The following is a 16,375-nucleotide window of genomic DNA, read 5'->3' as shown; positions in this document are numbered from 1 at the left end:
ATTAACTTCCTGCTGCTGAACAATCGGCCCCTTCATTGAAACCTTTTCTGCTCTCGTTACCAGAGTATAATACGCGCCACCTTTTGCACGATAGCAGACGCAGTCTGAAAAAGGAAGAAAAAAAAAGAGAGAGGAAGAAGAGGAACGGAAGAGACTCGCGTGTAAAGCGGGGCATATTTTACAGCGGTATGCCGGCAGCCAGGTGGCCTCATCTCGTTCACCTCTTTGGCGCCGGCTTTGCTCGAGGATTGGAGAGGGCTAGGTCTCTCTCGCTTCTCTGGAAGCAAGATAGTGGCCTAATGGCTTCTCGTCCTTATTTCGTCGTTTGCCATCCGCGCGCCGTGGCTAAATATTTGCTCGTCGAGCAGAGCTGGCCAGTCAATGGCCAGGCGTCACTCTGCCCGACGGGATTTTCTAATTTTCGCGTATTCTCTTTCGTTAGAGGGGCGCTTGGCTTTCAGGTCGGCTTGTCCGTTTTTCGTCGGCCAGATGGACTCGACAAAGGACTCGTGTTCAATCAATCCCGACGTTCGCCGCGGATTTTCAACCCCCGACTCGTTTCGAGCTTGAAAGTGATACTAATTTGCCGGCTCCGGGAGTTCTGTCCTGAAATTCAGCGAAAGTTTTCTCAGATAAGAAGGGTATTCGGACACTATTTTAATGGCTTGTTCAACGCTACTTGTTTTTTAGTTAAAGGCGTGGCTTGGGGGAGGTACGCGTTGATGGGGTTTTATTGTTAGGGGTATAGCGCACTGAAGTTTGGCGAAATTCGGGAGCGAGGCTGGTGGAATTAAAATTGAAAATGCGTTTGAAAATCGGGGAAAATGAAGAAGATTTGTTCGGGGCGGTTTTCTGTTATTCGTATAACCACGACTTTCCTGTACGATGGAATGAATGTTAGCGAAATTTTACGAATCGCAAGTTACCACGATCAATAAATTCTCTCATAACGCAGGGACGAGTTACCAAAATTTTTACAATGGACTAATCTCCTCAAGGAATTATCGAGTACAACTTTTGATTTCCACTTAGTCATTAACATGCTATTATAATGGTTGATGCGACTGTAAACAATCAATTGAAAAACAAACAGATTTTGGTAATAAAATAAGTACGATTTCATTGCCCTTCGTTTGACTAATCAACGTTTTACAATACTTTTATTTATATACATAGATCTAGTGCGAGTTTAGGTTAATATAGGGATATGTGTTATGTACGTACAGGTTTTCGAACCTTCATAAAATTGGAGCAAGTGCGCGTCCCGAATGGAAATGAGTATCTCATTACACAGCGAAGGGACACTCGAAAATTGAAAAAATTCGTTGATTACCCACGACGAGCTGTTTTTTTGCACACTAATGACACTCGACTTAGTTTTCTCGGAATGTGGAAATGTCCAGAAGAAGAAAAAAAAGCAGTTCACCTAATGAGCATAAGAGCAAATTAGAAATGGCCAGCATCTTCCTGTTTGTAAAATGAGATTGATGCTAAGAAATGCAGGATAAGTTTAAAAAATATGGCTTTTAATAATGTAATTTTTATTCATTCTCTCGTGAACACCAGAGAGAAGCTGAGATCTCGCTTTTACTCGCAGCAATTAATTCCTTTCAAGCGAAGTTTTACAGTTAATCTCGCGGCATTATTCGCTTTCATATCTTTCTTCTTTTATCATATTTTTGAATCTAATTTCGCAATTCTTTTCATTCTCAAACATTTCACGCTACAAAATTTCCTACAGGCAGTATTTTTTATCGTCGCACGCTATTTCTCCACTGTTTCGACTGTTTTCCGTGTATAACCGTACCAATTAGTTTCAAACCACTTTAACGATATATTACACGTGTTTACTAGGATTTTTACCGCATAATTCAGGATTGATACGCGCTAAAACTGGTATATCTCCACTTGTAAACCTCGGCTTATACAAGAGAGTTATGCAAATTAAAGCCTCTCGCGGAATGTCAGTTATTCTCGCGTTCACCCCTATGAAATGAAATTCCAACCGTATGAAAGCACAAATCTACACTTTTACTTATTGAAATTCAAATGTGAAAGCTCTCTGCCTCTTTACAGACTGTACTTGTCTCCTTTTGTCGTTTATTCAAGATAAAGTTATGACGTACTTTATAACATTTGGATACGAAAAATACGTTATAGAAAGGAAAAGCGTACAGGTTTAACAACGACGCCTATCCATCTTCTATCTCGTTATAACCACTTTTTTTTGCAATTCTTATAATTAAAACGAGTGTTCACAGTGTTATAAACTAATATCAATCATTGTATCTATATTTTCACTTAAAATAAATGCATAGATTTCAGAAATATTACTCGTGACCTACCTACATCAATCTTTTTAAATAAAATTTTCAAAGGAGAAGATTTTTAAGCTTTAAATACAAAGTTAGTATTGTCATTTTGCAGCATAATATATTTTCATGTGTAACATATGATACTACCTGCATTGTACAATATATTCGAACGTATTCCTGCTGCCAGGATATAAAGGATCGACATAAGGGTGTAAATTATTTTTTTGTTATCTTCGTGTGCTGTAACCAATAATATTTCAATCTTGTATATCTATATTTTATATTTTACATGTTTTATACATACAGTGTCGTGAACAAATTTTCGAAACTTTTCTCTATGCTACTACAAATGAAGTAATAAAAATCATTTAGATATGTAGACGACTTTTTCATATACGATCCTGTTGATTATTAAGTATTAAACGTATCGCATCTAAAAAATACTCTATTCCTCAAAAACTTCAAGAAAAATATTGAATAATCGAATAATTCTTTAACGAAGTTTGAAAAGATTTTCGGAAATGATTAGACGTCATATTGGCGAGTAGCACAGTTCCATTTGATTTTTTATGCAGGCTGATTTTCTACTATACAGAGGAATTATAAAGACAATCGTTCTTATCGTTATTATTGAGAAAATATGAAGTATACTCAACACTATGAAAAACGGGAATATTGATATTCGTTCTTTGATAATTTCTTATCGAAAAAGAGGCAAAACATTACAATCTATCGCGGATATGTTATCGCTGAAAAGGTCTACAGTTCATGATATATGTATTAGGTTGTCCGAAATATTTCTTTCGTTTTATAAGAAAATAATAGACGCACAATGTTTTTTGTTTTATATTAGTTTATTGAATTATGCACGAATATAATGATAGAAATAGAACGAAATGGATCATACCTAATTCAATAAAATAATATAAAACAGAAATTGCTGTTCATCTATTATCACCTTATGAAACGGAAGAAACTTTTCGAACAACCTAATACTATGTATATTTCTTTACGTATACTGACATGTGAAAAAGTCGCGAAAACTTTTTCATGCCATTGTATGTACACCGTATGTGATCAATTGGAAACAAATGTTTTTTCTACACAAAACGATACAAAACAATAACTGTTCGCACGTCACATAATTTTCTCAATCTATTATCCTACGGCCTTGTGATATGCAAATTGGTAATTTTAAGATGCTGTATTATATTCAAAAAGTCATAGGATTAAGAATTAATCGACCACAAGAATCGCATGATCAGATTAGCATAAATAAAGAAAAGTCTCAGAGGTTCTATAAAAATGTCATCAATATTAATGGATAATAATCAAGGATGCAAACACAAACCGTGACGCGGATCAAATACCTTCTTCGACATTATCGAGTAAAGTTTTGAAAGTGAGATTACAAAATTCCGGTCGATTATGCTAATGACATCCCAGTTGGCTAGACGCCGAGTAACCTGAGAATAAGCACCACCCTGGGCAAATTTTTCTTCCGCTTCATCGAGAACGGAAAGGAACGTGTCAGTATCAGGAATTTCTTGAAAGTATTTATGCGAGGGATTTCTATAATATTTCTCAGCAAATCGTCCGATAATTCGCAACATTTCCTCCGCTTTCCTTTCCAAACGTTCATACTTTTTATTTAGTGCTTACGTTCTTATATTATATTTTAACTGTACTGTTTATCGTATTTAATCTGATAATTGTCTGATGAGAAAATGTAACGCGTAATTCTATGTCGTTGAGTGTTAAACGTGTACAATTAATTTTTTGAAATATTGAAATTGTTCTTTAGTCTGAAATATAAAGAAGGAACACAAATGTTGTGATATTTACATGGAACATCATTTAGGATTACAAATGTTTCGTAAATTCCAATTTTCTACTCATATAAATAATTTTTCCAACTCTAATAATTCAATAAGTCTTTCGGAATTTCTTTAGCTTCTTTAAAAGCTCAGAATAGTCAAATAAATTAGACATTGACATAAACGAGTCTGGTTGTCCATGGAAAATACGCTTGTCTATGGAGGATTAATAATGAACAATAACAAAATTAATAATTACAAATATTTAAACTTTAGAATTTTTAAACAAATGTTACCACTACTATGAAAAGTGTCCAAATACTTATGAAGTAGTATATGTGTGTTTTACATTCTTTTTTATTTCTGTTAACGTTAACTAAAAATTTTATCCAAAGCATCTACGTTGCTAATAGCACTATTTTTGTTAATGGAAGGATGGAAATTATGCGAGGATTACCTTCAAGATGTGCACTGAACCTATGAAATTCAAACTCCATGTGCTTCTATGTTATGTAATTTTACGATATAAGTATATGTATCATTCATAATTCATAATTCACATAGGAAAGTGAAATTGTAATCTGATTTGGTGCTTCTACTTTGCTGTTACATGGCGGAATTTCATTTAAAAAATTCGTTTGTGATCCGAGATACAAAGAGCATAATTCCTTTTTACGATTCTTTCATGCTTTTATAATTTTATTTAATTTCAATTATTAATGCTACAAAAACGTTCTGCGTTCTGGACCGATGGAAGCTTGTCATTTGCATTAACTGTGAATTTAAAGAAAAAATTTCTGGGAAGGGACAAATTTATAAATGGGTGGAAACATTTTAATAGTTACGTTCTATTGAAATATTGTACGATAGGAGGAATGTACAGAAAACATTCCCAAGAATGTTGATTAACATGTTGAGAAGCTAAATATCTATCTATTGCTGTAGATGCAAAAATCGATATTATCTGTAAGAGTTACATAAATCCAATATATATATAAATTATATGAAAAGTATGTTAATGAAGTTCATTATAATTATCAATTAAGAGACAATGGGAGCAAGGTATTACGTTGTGTTTTTTACTTCATATTTAATCTATAATAACTTTCAGTAAATTAGTAAAGAGGAGGATTTATGTTCTTTTTACATGAAACATTGTTCCAAACGATAAAGGTATATTTTATTCCATTGATTAATTTATTAAATATCCTAATGTTAAATATCAAATGAAATATAATATTTATATAACAGTGTTTTTTCTTACAAATATGTACAGTGAAATAAAGTCTTCATAGAAATAAGAAACCAACAAGAAAAAGATATCAAATACTTTCGAACCGTTCCTATTTGCAAATGAACCAAAAAACAAATCTTCAAGAATTGGATACACGAACAAATTACATGTGTATGCTTAACTAAAAAAAAAGAAAGAAAAAAACAAACACGAAGATAAAATTTAAACGATTCTTGAGATCGAGTCTCAAGCCCCGTGTTTGTCAAATCCAGGTCTCCGCGTATCTCATTACGTATCCGAGAAGAAAAATCCACACAGGTTTCATCTTAACCCCTCTCGTACTAAAAAAAAAATCTCAAAGGGACTCGGCCTGCTTTCCAAGTCTCGTCTTCGCGACTTTTTTTATTTCACGGCCGGTACACTCGATCGTGGAGTGGTCTAGCTATCTAGAAAACTTCCACATCGTTCGTTTAAACTCGTTTTCCAGTTGAACGTTGGATGCTGTATCATAGCTCCTCTTTTACTTTACTTTTCTCGATCGAGGCGTGATCCGTCGAGTCGGCTGCTACGAATGAAAATTCCGCTCTCCGGAAAGAGAGATCCTTTCCCTCGTAAACACGTCTTTATTATTCAACCTTCTGTCGGCTGCAAATGCACGCCGACGTCCACTGGAATGGCAAATTAGTTGTGAGCTACGACATGTCTGCTGAAACTCTCGAATCCGGAATGGTGGCAGTTCGGAAGGGGTGAAAATGGAATGTACGGAGAGGGGTTGATTTCGAATGGTCAGTGGAGTAGATAGCGTTTAATAGGGTGAATAGGTAGGAGGAGAGAGAGAGAAAGAGGGAGAAAGAGAGACAGAGGGAAAGAGCTTCAGAAGACTATCCATCAATGCCCAGGCCTGCACACACAACACATCGAGATACGTCCTCATCTTTCTCCGCTCTGGCCATGCGATCTACACACGCAGACGCGGACACGCAAAGAGAATGTGTCGGCGAAATAGATGGCCGTAGTACCGGTATTCCGATGAATCTCGAAAATAATCTTGAGCCTGTCGTTTCCTGGTCGCTTCTGTCGTCGTTCGTGCTGTCTTCTTGATTTCGTACGATGACTACAAAAGACGTTGATACACCTGTATAGCTATTGTAACATTTACATATGCTTTGTCAATGCGAATTAAATTTAAGTCTGGGATGAAAATAAATGAGCAGATAGTGGAAATAGGGATCGATGAAGTTTCGTTAAGTACTAAATCGTTTACACAAAAATGTACATATTGCGTGTTGATTGATAATGATCAAAAAGATAGACCTGTCTCTGATCATTAATTTACCATTAATTCATAGATCTACATTTTAGAAGCATTTTTATGAACAGTAATATATATACTAAATGTACACTTTTTCAAATTCGATTTCCTTGGAAACGCCTTATATTTCCGACTTATTTCCTCGCGTAGGATCACCTCCAGTTCTACCACTAGCTACGGGACATCCTATATACTTCCTTATCAATTTTCGCATTTAATGTTCAATTATCCGTTATCATAAGTGCATTATCAAGAAATAATAAAACTCGTGCAGAGATAAAAACGTACATACGACGTTAAATCTTGACACACGGCAGAATACTATCAATTAACTCCACTTTTACGTGATAGGTAAAAAGACGCATAAATGCGTTTCGTCCTTTCCAAAAAAAAAAAAAAAAAAAAAAGGATCTCGCCTGTAACAATGGGAAAATGTTGCCTTTCACGAAAAAGACCCTGCTTTTAAATTAATTCTTTTCCGATGCATGGGTCTTGGCGATGGAAGAAGGGTGTTGAAGTTTTAATCTCGCTGGTGGAATTTAACGAGCCACAGAACAGCTTGCAGATTCTCAAAGGCAGCTGACGACTCGTGTTTGCCTTTCTTCGTTTGAAAAGTCGTACGTTTCGGTATTCTTTTGTAACCGCGAAGCCAGCGCATGTAGAAGCTGCGAGAGCTTTCTCTCCTCCCAGTAGAAAAGCAACGAGAACATCTGATTTCTGTATGGGTATGCGAGAACGACGCGAAGTAATAATTATGCACGGAACAGAAATATTTGTGTCACTGTGAACTTCGAGAAATTGATTTGCAGCCGTGCGTTTACAACGTTATTCAATTTGGTTTGGTTTCCTGTGCATTTGTGAGTTCAAATTTAATTCGAATAGCGAGTCGTTTTATTATACTTAATAACAATGATTTATTAAAAATATTAAATATTTGTTACCTAACAATTACCCTGTAATTAATATACAGTTCAATCGCTATAATCCCTCGCTCTCGTTCGATTAATTATTTAATACATGTATATTATTATGCATTAGTCTATAGTATTAGTCTTATAATATTTATCGTATCGTTGAATTATTGCTTTCATATTCCTTCCTTTCTTTATTCACGTGGTATGTTACGTGTAAAATGAAAGTACATTGAAAATATACCGCTTTAAGTAATTTATTGTTAAACACGTTACATCATATTTAAAGTCAACAACAAGTCAACAACAAACAAGAAGTAATTATATGTATACATAATCTGTTTCCTGCCAGTCCATCATTTTTTACACGGCTTCGTGAACTTATCTAAAATAAGCGATTTGTAAAAGTTTGACGTCAATTAGAAATTGAATTAAAAAGCTGCCATCAAAATGAGAGGAAAAATGTACAAATTGTACAGAACGATGGCAATCAGATTGTAAGATCGAAATAAATCTATACTTCAATTTCGCTGTTGTTTTGTTATAGCTTAAACTATAGAGGAATTTATGTACTGGTTTGTTATCTTATATCTAATTTATCAATATTTGTTATCTATATTTGTAATCACTGCATCAAGAAACAAATGTAGAAACAAATATTAGAACGTTTATTCAGGTAGTAAAAATGATTGGTAAAGGTCCTGTACGTTTTTTATTTCAAAGGACTGAATTTTAAACGAGAACACGCTTTATCGTCGAAAACCCATCATATTTTACTATCAAAAATTTGCTTACGAAATTTTTCATGGAAATACGACGTCGTAAAGCTCACATCCACGCTGCATAATATTTTTGATAGTTTTAAATCGATGATTAGAGGAAAGTTAGTTTTCAAAGAATTGTTCTAAACGTTAGATACCTGAGTATCAATTCATCAGTATCAATTCTGAGTATTAAATTAAGTCAATTTTATCATTTTACCAATTAACGGTATAACTTCTATGCAACAAATAATATGTCGACAAGTGTGTTAATTATAATTGTTTATTTTTCAATAATATGTATTTTTAGCGATACCTTTACCAAAATACATATATACATATTTGATACTTAAACGTTATGTAAAATCCCTGTATAAAGTAGTTCGCATAGTATATTATTTATTATATTTCTTATCATTACATACATAGAAAATAGTCTTGAATATTACATATATTCTAAAAAAATATTTTGAGATACTTTTAACTATCATTTTCAATCCATGAACATGTCTAGCTGCACATATTGAACCATTTCACATCTGGCGCAATGTATTCTGACATATTGCTTGCGTCACATTGTAATGTAATTAGTTCCAATTTGCATAGTTATGCAGTTCCACGTAACACTTACAATTACTTTCTTTTGCCGATATATTTATATCTTGATTCTTTAATACAATTATAACATTTCTTCGTGTTCGCTGACCGTATATTTACAATAAATTTACATTCGATAAAATTATAAAAACAACTTGCAATTCCGAAATCTTTAAGCCTATTTTAAGATCCAAATTAAATCCTAATGGTGCTTCATCGAAATCTCAAATCCATCAGTGAACAATAGTCAAAAAATAATTACCTATAATGTCTGAAAAATAGAGAAAAAGAAGAAACATATTACCTGCATCGTTTCAAAACTGAATTACATTTCGCTAATAACAAAAGTTATTTAAGTTATTTTAGAAGTTCATTGAAAGTTATTTACCATCAAATGACAGCTCTCATACCTCATTGCACGTTTCGACACGCGTGTCACGTAACGTGTCAGATACATCATTTTCCACCAAATAGTTAAGCAACTGTCATTACTAATGAACGTCTGCGAAAGGTATGACATGTCAGAAACGCAATTTATCACGAAGGAGTTAAATACACTTCAAACGAACACGCACCATCGTAACTAATTAATTTCGAAAATGAACCTACTCGGAAGATAAATCAACACCCGCCATTGGATACACATTTTATTTGACTATAATATCCCAATTGATTGTACAGATGTAAGATTTCGAAGCGTATTAATTTAATATGCAGAGCATGCTGAATGGCGGTCGAAATTCCAGGAAACGCCTTGACCCACTTTTCTTCCTGGAAATGCGTACGTCGCGGTTGGATAGTAGTAGTAATAGTAGTAATAGTAGTAGAAGTAAAAAAAAACTACTGACTCAGCGTCTGTCAGTGACCAGCGCGCAGATAGTGAACATAAGGCAGGTCAGGGAAGGCATGCTTGTGAGAGGTACGATGATATGAGTGAGAGAGCGGAGTAAAGCGTTAAGAATTACGGTACTCTCCTTATTGTGATATCTCGGTAATGGAATGTCGTATCAAGATCAAACGAAAAGGGGTCCTTAATTGAACAGGATAGTTCAATGGTTCAAGTGATATGGGATGTACCATAATTTGTTTATTAGATTTTATACAGTTGTACGATGAAAAATGAATATGTATTAATATGATATGGAATAAGTATTCTTTGTTTCTATTATTTATTTTATTCGTGCTGCATCAACTAGGATGTATGGTTATTAAACCTTTCGAGTAATCATAAAGTCTTCGAGACATTTTCATCCGAATCATATTTTTCCATTGTTGGAAAATAATTGTTATTGATATGGCTGATTTTTGGTCCTAGTTTTATACCTGCAGATTTTTTTCAGTAACTTTAGAAGCGGCTCTTAACGTGAACATGAAAGTAAGACTGAGACATAAAAAATTAGAGACTATTTTTAAGACTATTTCAAGATTTACTATTATTATTATCATTTGATAGTTTTATTGCTCATATTGTTTAGATCTAAGATATAGAATAATTGATAACAGAAAACGTGTAAAGATAAGAAGAAAGAGAGAGAGCTATGAATCTCAAAGCATTTTAACGCTTAACTTACTTCTTCGTTTTATCTTAAAAGGCAGAAATAGATAAAAAAAAATTGAGCTTTTACCTAAAATAGATTTGAGTAAATTATTGAAGCATATAAAGTGATGGAATGGTACGAAACCGAGTTTAATCGCGCTAAAAGCTCTGTATAACAAAGCACCTTCTACTACAGGTTGAATGTAAAGAAAATTACACATGCATTTTAAATAATTATAAAGCCTATCATAAGGACTTCAGACAAAAAACGCCATTATGAAGACCTAAGACTTTTAAGACATCAATTATTATGCATAGCTTTTAATCATTGTTCAATCGTTATTATTAAATGGAATTCCGTGTAATTGAATTATTCTATTACTTATATACTTTTTGACAACTAATTTCTATGATTTCTTGAGAAACAAAATATGTACAAATGATATTTAATAGAAAAATATGAAGAAAACAATGTGTTAAAAATAAGCATCTAATAAAATTATTTGTTTGACAAAAAACTGTCAGATAAAAAATTGATCAAAATTCATGTTTATACATTATACGAAAGATGTAAACAAAGACGATAAATATTCTATTTAAAAATATTATATATATTGAAATTGCTGTCTGATAAAAAGTATACACTCCATATATACTCACATAAAAATATACTACGTACAATCGATATTAACAGTATTTGAGTTCCGTGAGAGCATGTAATTCGGCCGTTTTATCTTCCCGGAAGGTTTAATTTGCGGTTAGTCGGCACGTTTACAGAGATTGGCGATTAGAAACGTCTGACACGTATCTCTACGGAACATCGTAACAATGGCTATAAAACCGGACGTTGATAGATGTACTGAGTAGTGATAGAAGCAAGATAACTCGTATCGCTCTAATTCTTTCGAGAATCGCATCAACGATCAGTGTTTTGTAATAATTTATTGAATTCGACTACTCGGACAAGAGGGCACTTGAAAAATTGCGCAACAAGGAATGCACACGTTGTGTCCAATTGATTGAGAGCAACGTAATGTCGATTTTTTCTCCTCTAGGATTAACGAACAAATTTCAAGCGTCGCAAATATTTAGAATTTAAACGTCCAAACAGATTTCAGACTAAAATATTACATAATAAGCAATATATTTTAAATAGTTTTGATTATTATTACTGGATCTTTCTGTGAAACTACATACTTATCGAATTTTATTTATCATTCAGAATATAAATTTTTACATCAGAAAATTGTGATTGTATAAGTTACAATTATCCGAAGAAGTGGGAGAAGAGTTAAATGACAATTATCGTCGTCGTTTATTCGATAAAAGTTATTCAACGTTTAGAAATATTTACAATAGAAGGTGAAAAAGAGTTAAAACACTCGTTATCGCCAAGTAATTTAAAAATATTCGATGCAGAGAAATATCTGGTCATTGAATGAACACGATTATCAATCAAATGTTTAGTCTGTGAAGCGTCAACAGAGATCTTTAATTTCCGTGATGTATTACTTTGATTATTTTTCAAAAATATATCTACCATATTTGCACATAATAAATTACATTTAAATCACCTCTATATGATCTAAATATATAAATTACTTTTTTTTAATGTAATATTTCTTTTCGCGAATTCATGGACAATGATCGACCCGATTAGATCCTTTGAAACCTGCAGAAAAACTTGTCACACTCCATCAGGAAAGAATCTACCAAATGACGTACCATTCTTTGCTATCAAACTTGTTTATTAATTAAAATACAATATTCGGTTTCACCAATCCATGGAGAATGATCGATCCGATTCGATCGTTGGAAATCTGCGGAGAAACTGACCGCATTCTACCAGGGAACAATCTACCAAATAGTATTCCATCTTTTGCTATCAAACTTTGTTCGCAATTATTCAAGCCGAAGGAACCAATAAAGAATTCAAGGCCATCAGAATCGAACGAAAATTAACCCTAGTCGCGGCGACATTAAATCGCAAAGCTTGAACCGATCGGAAACTCCGTCGCTGGAAACTTTAGTGATCATCCCGGATTCGATGGAGTTTAAGTTTTAAGTTGCAAACAGAAAGCCGGTTCTAGTCGTTATTTCTGACCCGTGAGGCGCGCTTCAATTTCCTCGGAATTTCTCGGGGCGGAAAGTATTTTCTGGCTAGGCAGAAATGAATGCTTAAATTACTAGGTCATAGCTAGGGGAGAACGTTCGCTGTGTCAAGACGCTTCAGTGATCGTTAGTCTGTTGATGTCCGTGACACCCGCGAAATTAACGGTCGAATGGCGAATTATACTGGATTTACAGCAATGGTTAAAGGACAGATGCCACTCCTGCACGGATCGTTCGTCCGAATAGTTGGTGAAAACGAGCTAAACAACCAGCGGCCTTTCGTATTCGATTCGTCGAGCTGCGTATTTAATCTTTGGGGAAAATTTCGTGTATATATATTGCGTATTTGTTGTGTAAAACGTATAGGAATTTCATTGACACTGTAACGAGACGCAATTATCATGAACGATATTGGTAAAATTTGAAATTAATCTGGAGGTGTATGTAAATGTTGCGGGATATTTACTGTAAACATATGTTACACATGCCATACACAGAGTTAATATACAATGTGAAACGTTTGTAAACGTTAAATGTGGCCCACTGAATATCGAGATTTATTAATGTAGTGGATAATTAACTCCTTTTATACTTTTGTGGTGTCTGTGAAATATACTTAAATATCTTGCAATTTCTATATATATCTTCAGATTTGTTCCAGATTTAATGGTCAAGTCTCAGAACAGTGCTATAAATGGCCTAAAGAATAAATATAATATAAAGAATAAATATGTTTGTATACTCGAAGATGGTATCCCGCCAGGGGTAGCCATCCACGTGTTAATTAGCAATAAAGCTAGAAAAATTTAGCGAATGTTCAGCTGGACAAATTGTAAAGTACAAATTAAATAATAAAAAAAAAATATATGTTTGCATGCATCAAATATGTTCATGTTTATTTTACGTAAAAAAATATTGAAGCGAGGTGAAAAAGAAGCTTCAGTGCGTAAGATTTTTTAAATAAATATCAAATAAATCTAATTGAGAACAAAATTTTAAAATCTTCCTTCGTCGAGGAAGTATGTTGTCCCGAAACTCATCTTACATGTTTCTTAACGATCGATTTTTTTTTTTATTATTTTTTAGAAACGTTGAAAATTGATCTTCTTAAAAAGAAAATTTATAATATTAATAACTGCGATCGCTGCGATCATTAAAATTAAAGAAAATTTCACGTCAAATTTTAGCCAATAGATTCCGGCTCAGGGATGAAATGGAATTTTTTATTTTAAATGGTCCAATTCTCGCCAAAGGACCAGCTATCGGTATTCCAGCAGAGGTTTCGATTCAAAATTTTCGGGTACAGTGATTGACTTCGCTATTTTGTAACATTTCTCTTTTTAAAGTAAATGGAAAATAAAACTAAAAAGTACATGTACTGCTGTAAAAAGAGAAGTACAGTGTCCTTCGAAAATATAAAAAAATGTTCGTTTCTTTATTAACTAAAAGTGTACAATTCTTTCCAAAATATGGCAAACGTCGATTTTTATTAAGAGAGGTGTTGCTCTGGCTTTCATTTTAGTATCGAATTGAATACGTGATAATAAATTCTACGATTATTGGCAGTCCACGCAATAGAGAACGCGTTAATAAAGGAGTGATTAAGTCCAGAACGTACATTAAGATTTAATTGATCGTCGGGAAAAAACGGGAAATTGTAGGTATCTTTAATATATTGCAACCGATTCGTAAAAGCGGTTTTACATTTTTCAACTGTTAATAGAAAATCCTAGTTAATAGAAAATAATAATTTTAAAAGCCTATGCGTTGTTTATATTATTCGCTGTATAGTATAACTTATAAAATATTTTAGCGTAATAATAAATATTCCAAATATAATGAAGGATAAAAACGACGAGTAAACTTAAGATATTAGGGTTGTAAAAATAACAAAGTAATAAAATGGAAGATAGTACAATTTCTAAAAGAACTGTCTCTGTATTGTGTCAATACTTCATAATTCAGTCGTATAAATTTTATATTCCAAAACACCATGCAATAAGTATTACGTGTCTGCCATATTAAGAAACAATATAAACATGTTATCAAACGGCAACACTCTCGGCAACATAAACTCTTTATTATAATTTTGTATGAACTTAATCAAAATATTATTCGTAAACATAAAATAAAATATGATACACCGCCTATTTTTTGCATCATATCGTGCAAATTTACAACAATTCAATTTGTATTTCCAAGAAATTTCATAAAAATAATTAACATTTCTATTACACAGAAATTGCCGGAAAGTAGCATAAGAAAATTTCGAAGCAACAAATCGGGCAGTATCGATCATTGGTCGAACCCGACTGTAAATGCAAATTCGCAATTTTACCGGTTGAATCAGCCAGAAATTAGACGTACCGGAGTTAGATTGGATTCGAGATGACGGAAATAGAGGCAGCAAATCAAAGGAACAGGATTATAGCAGTAGCAATGAAGGATAAAATTGCTGGAATCGACTGAACGAAAGAGTTTCTTAAGATTTCCTTAATTTTTCCTCAACAACTTCCTCGATTTCGACAAATTGTTCCAACGAATTGCTTTCGCTGTTCCCATTTACAATCGGAGTCATACTTCTGCAAAAATTGTGTCAGTTATGACAAATAACCTCTTTGAGATTTATCACATTCAGAGAAGTTACTCGGTTTTTGTAGATATGCAAATGGATTTGTTTTGTTTGATCTGCTGTATTTTATGTTTGCAAATAAATATATTTAATTAATAAATAATGTTATTGTGTAATACAATAATATTTATAATACATATATATATAATAGTAATAATAATATTTATTGTTTAAAGTATAATGTTTAATTTGATAGATAACTGTTTAAAAGAGAATTGAATTGAACCGCTGTTCTTCGAATGATATAAATTACGAACATAAATAATTTTCAAATACATTGTTAGTGCATTTATTCCTAATGACCATTATATTTAGACAGAACTTTGAAATACATTGTTAGTGCATTTATTCCTAATGACCATTATATTTAGGCAGAACTTAATGAACATAATAACTTATAAAAGCTAACGTTAATTTTCCACAAAATTGCTTGTTTAATAGATACTGCCTTGCACATAGTTGGGCAGAATATCTACTCTCTCGTGGTAACGCTATAATTTCCATGAAAATCTGTTACAGACGGTGGCGTGGTGGGTGGTTCGAGAGCTGGACCGGTGGTGACTCCCCATACATTGGAGTTGACACCACGTGGTAGAGTTTTGCTGCAACTTGCACCGCCCGAAACTGCTCGAGCGTATTTGCCGCCGGAATATCGACCGGGTCGTATATATTCGGACACCGATTCAGAAAAGGTACGCATTGCTAATTAGGCGCTGCTTTAACATCATGCAGGGTTAATTAGCAGAACAACTGATTCGAGAAGCCAGGCGTTTTCGTGCTTGTATATTAATTATCATTAACCATGTTTATGTATTAATTATTCATTGTTAGACATATTAATTATCAGGCATGCTTCTATATTAATTATTAATTGAGACCCGGTGAAACGTATTTTGACGGTTAATTGGAGATACGAGTCTGAGAACGAATGTGAGGTATAACAAAATAGGTGAGACGTGGATAAGGTAAATAGCGAATATATGTGGAGAAAAATACACGACAAGCTTAGGTTTGAGTAGATTTTTATCGAAATAAATAATCATTTCTAATGATGAGTTACATATATGCTTGGGTTGATTTATTATCATCGTTTTTAAAAATAACTTAGTTTCAAGTAAAAATTAGGTAAATCGTCTGAAAATAATTT

At 33.3% G+C, this 16,375-nt stretch overlaps 1 protein-coding gene across 5 annotated transcripts in view; it reads left to right on the top strand.

Annotated features, from left to right (window-relative positions):
- LOC117230666 overlaps positions 1 to 16,375 on the top strand; it is a 148,433-nt gene that overhangs the window by 99,632 nt on the left and 32,426 nt on the right. For all 5 annotated transcript variants that reach the window (XM_033488371.1, XM_033488363.1, XM_033488338.1 and 2 more), the window contains one exon: positions 15,748 to 15,920. In XM_033488371.1, coding sequence (XP_033344262.1) covers positions 15,748 to 15,920 — 173 coding nt within the window. The remainder of the gene's footprint in view (positions 1 to 15,747; positions 15,921 to 16,375) is intronic.

This window comes from Bombus vosnesenskii, unplaced genomic scaffold (assembly GCF_011952255.1).
Source record: "Bombus vosnesenskii isolate JDL3184/JDL3185 unplaced genomic scaffold, Bvos_JDL3184-5_v1.1 scf7180000013263, whole genome shotgun sequence".
NCBI classification, from domain to species: Eukaryota; Metazoa; Arthropoda; class Insecta; order Hymenoptera; family Apidae; genus Bombus; species Bombus vosnesenskii.
This window is presented reverse-complemented; position numbering and strand designations above follow the sequence as displayed.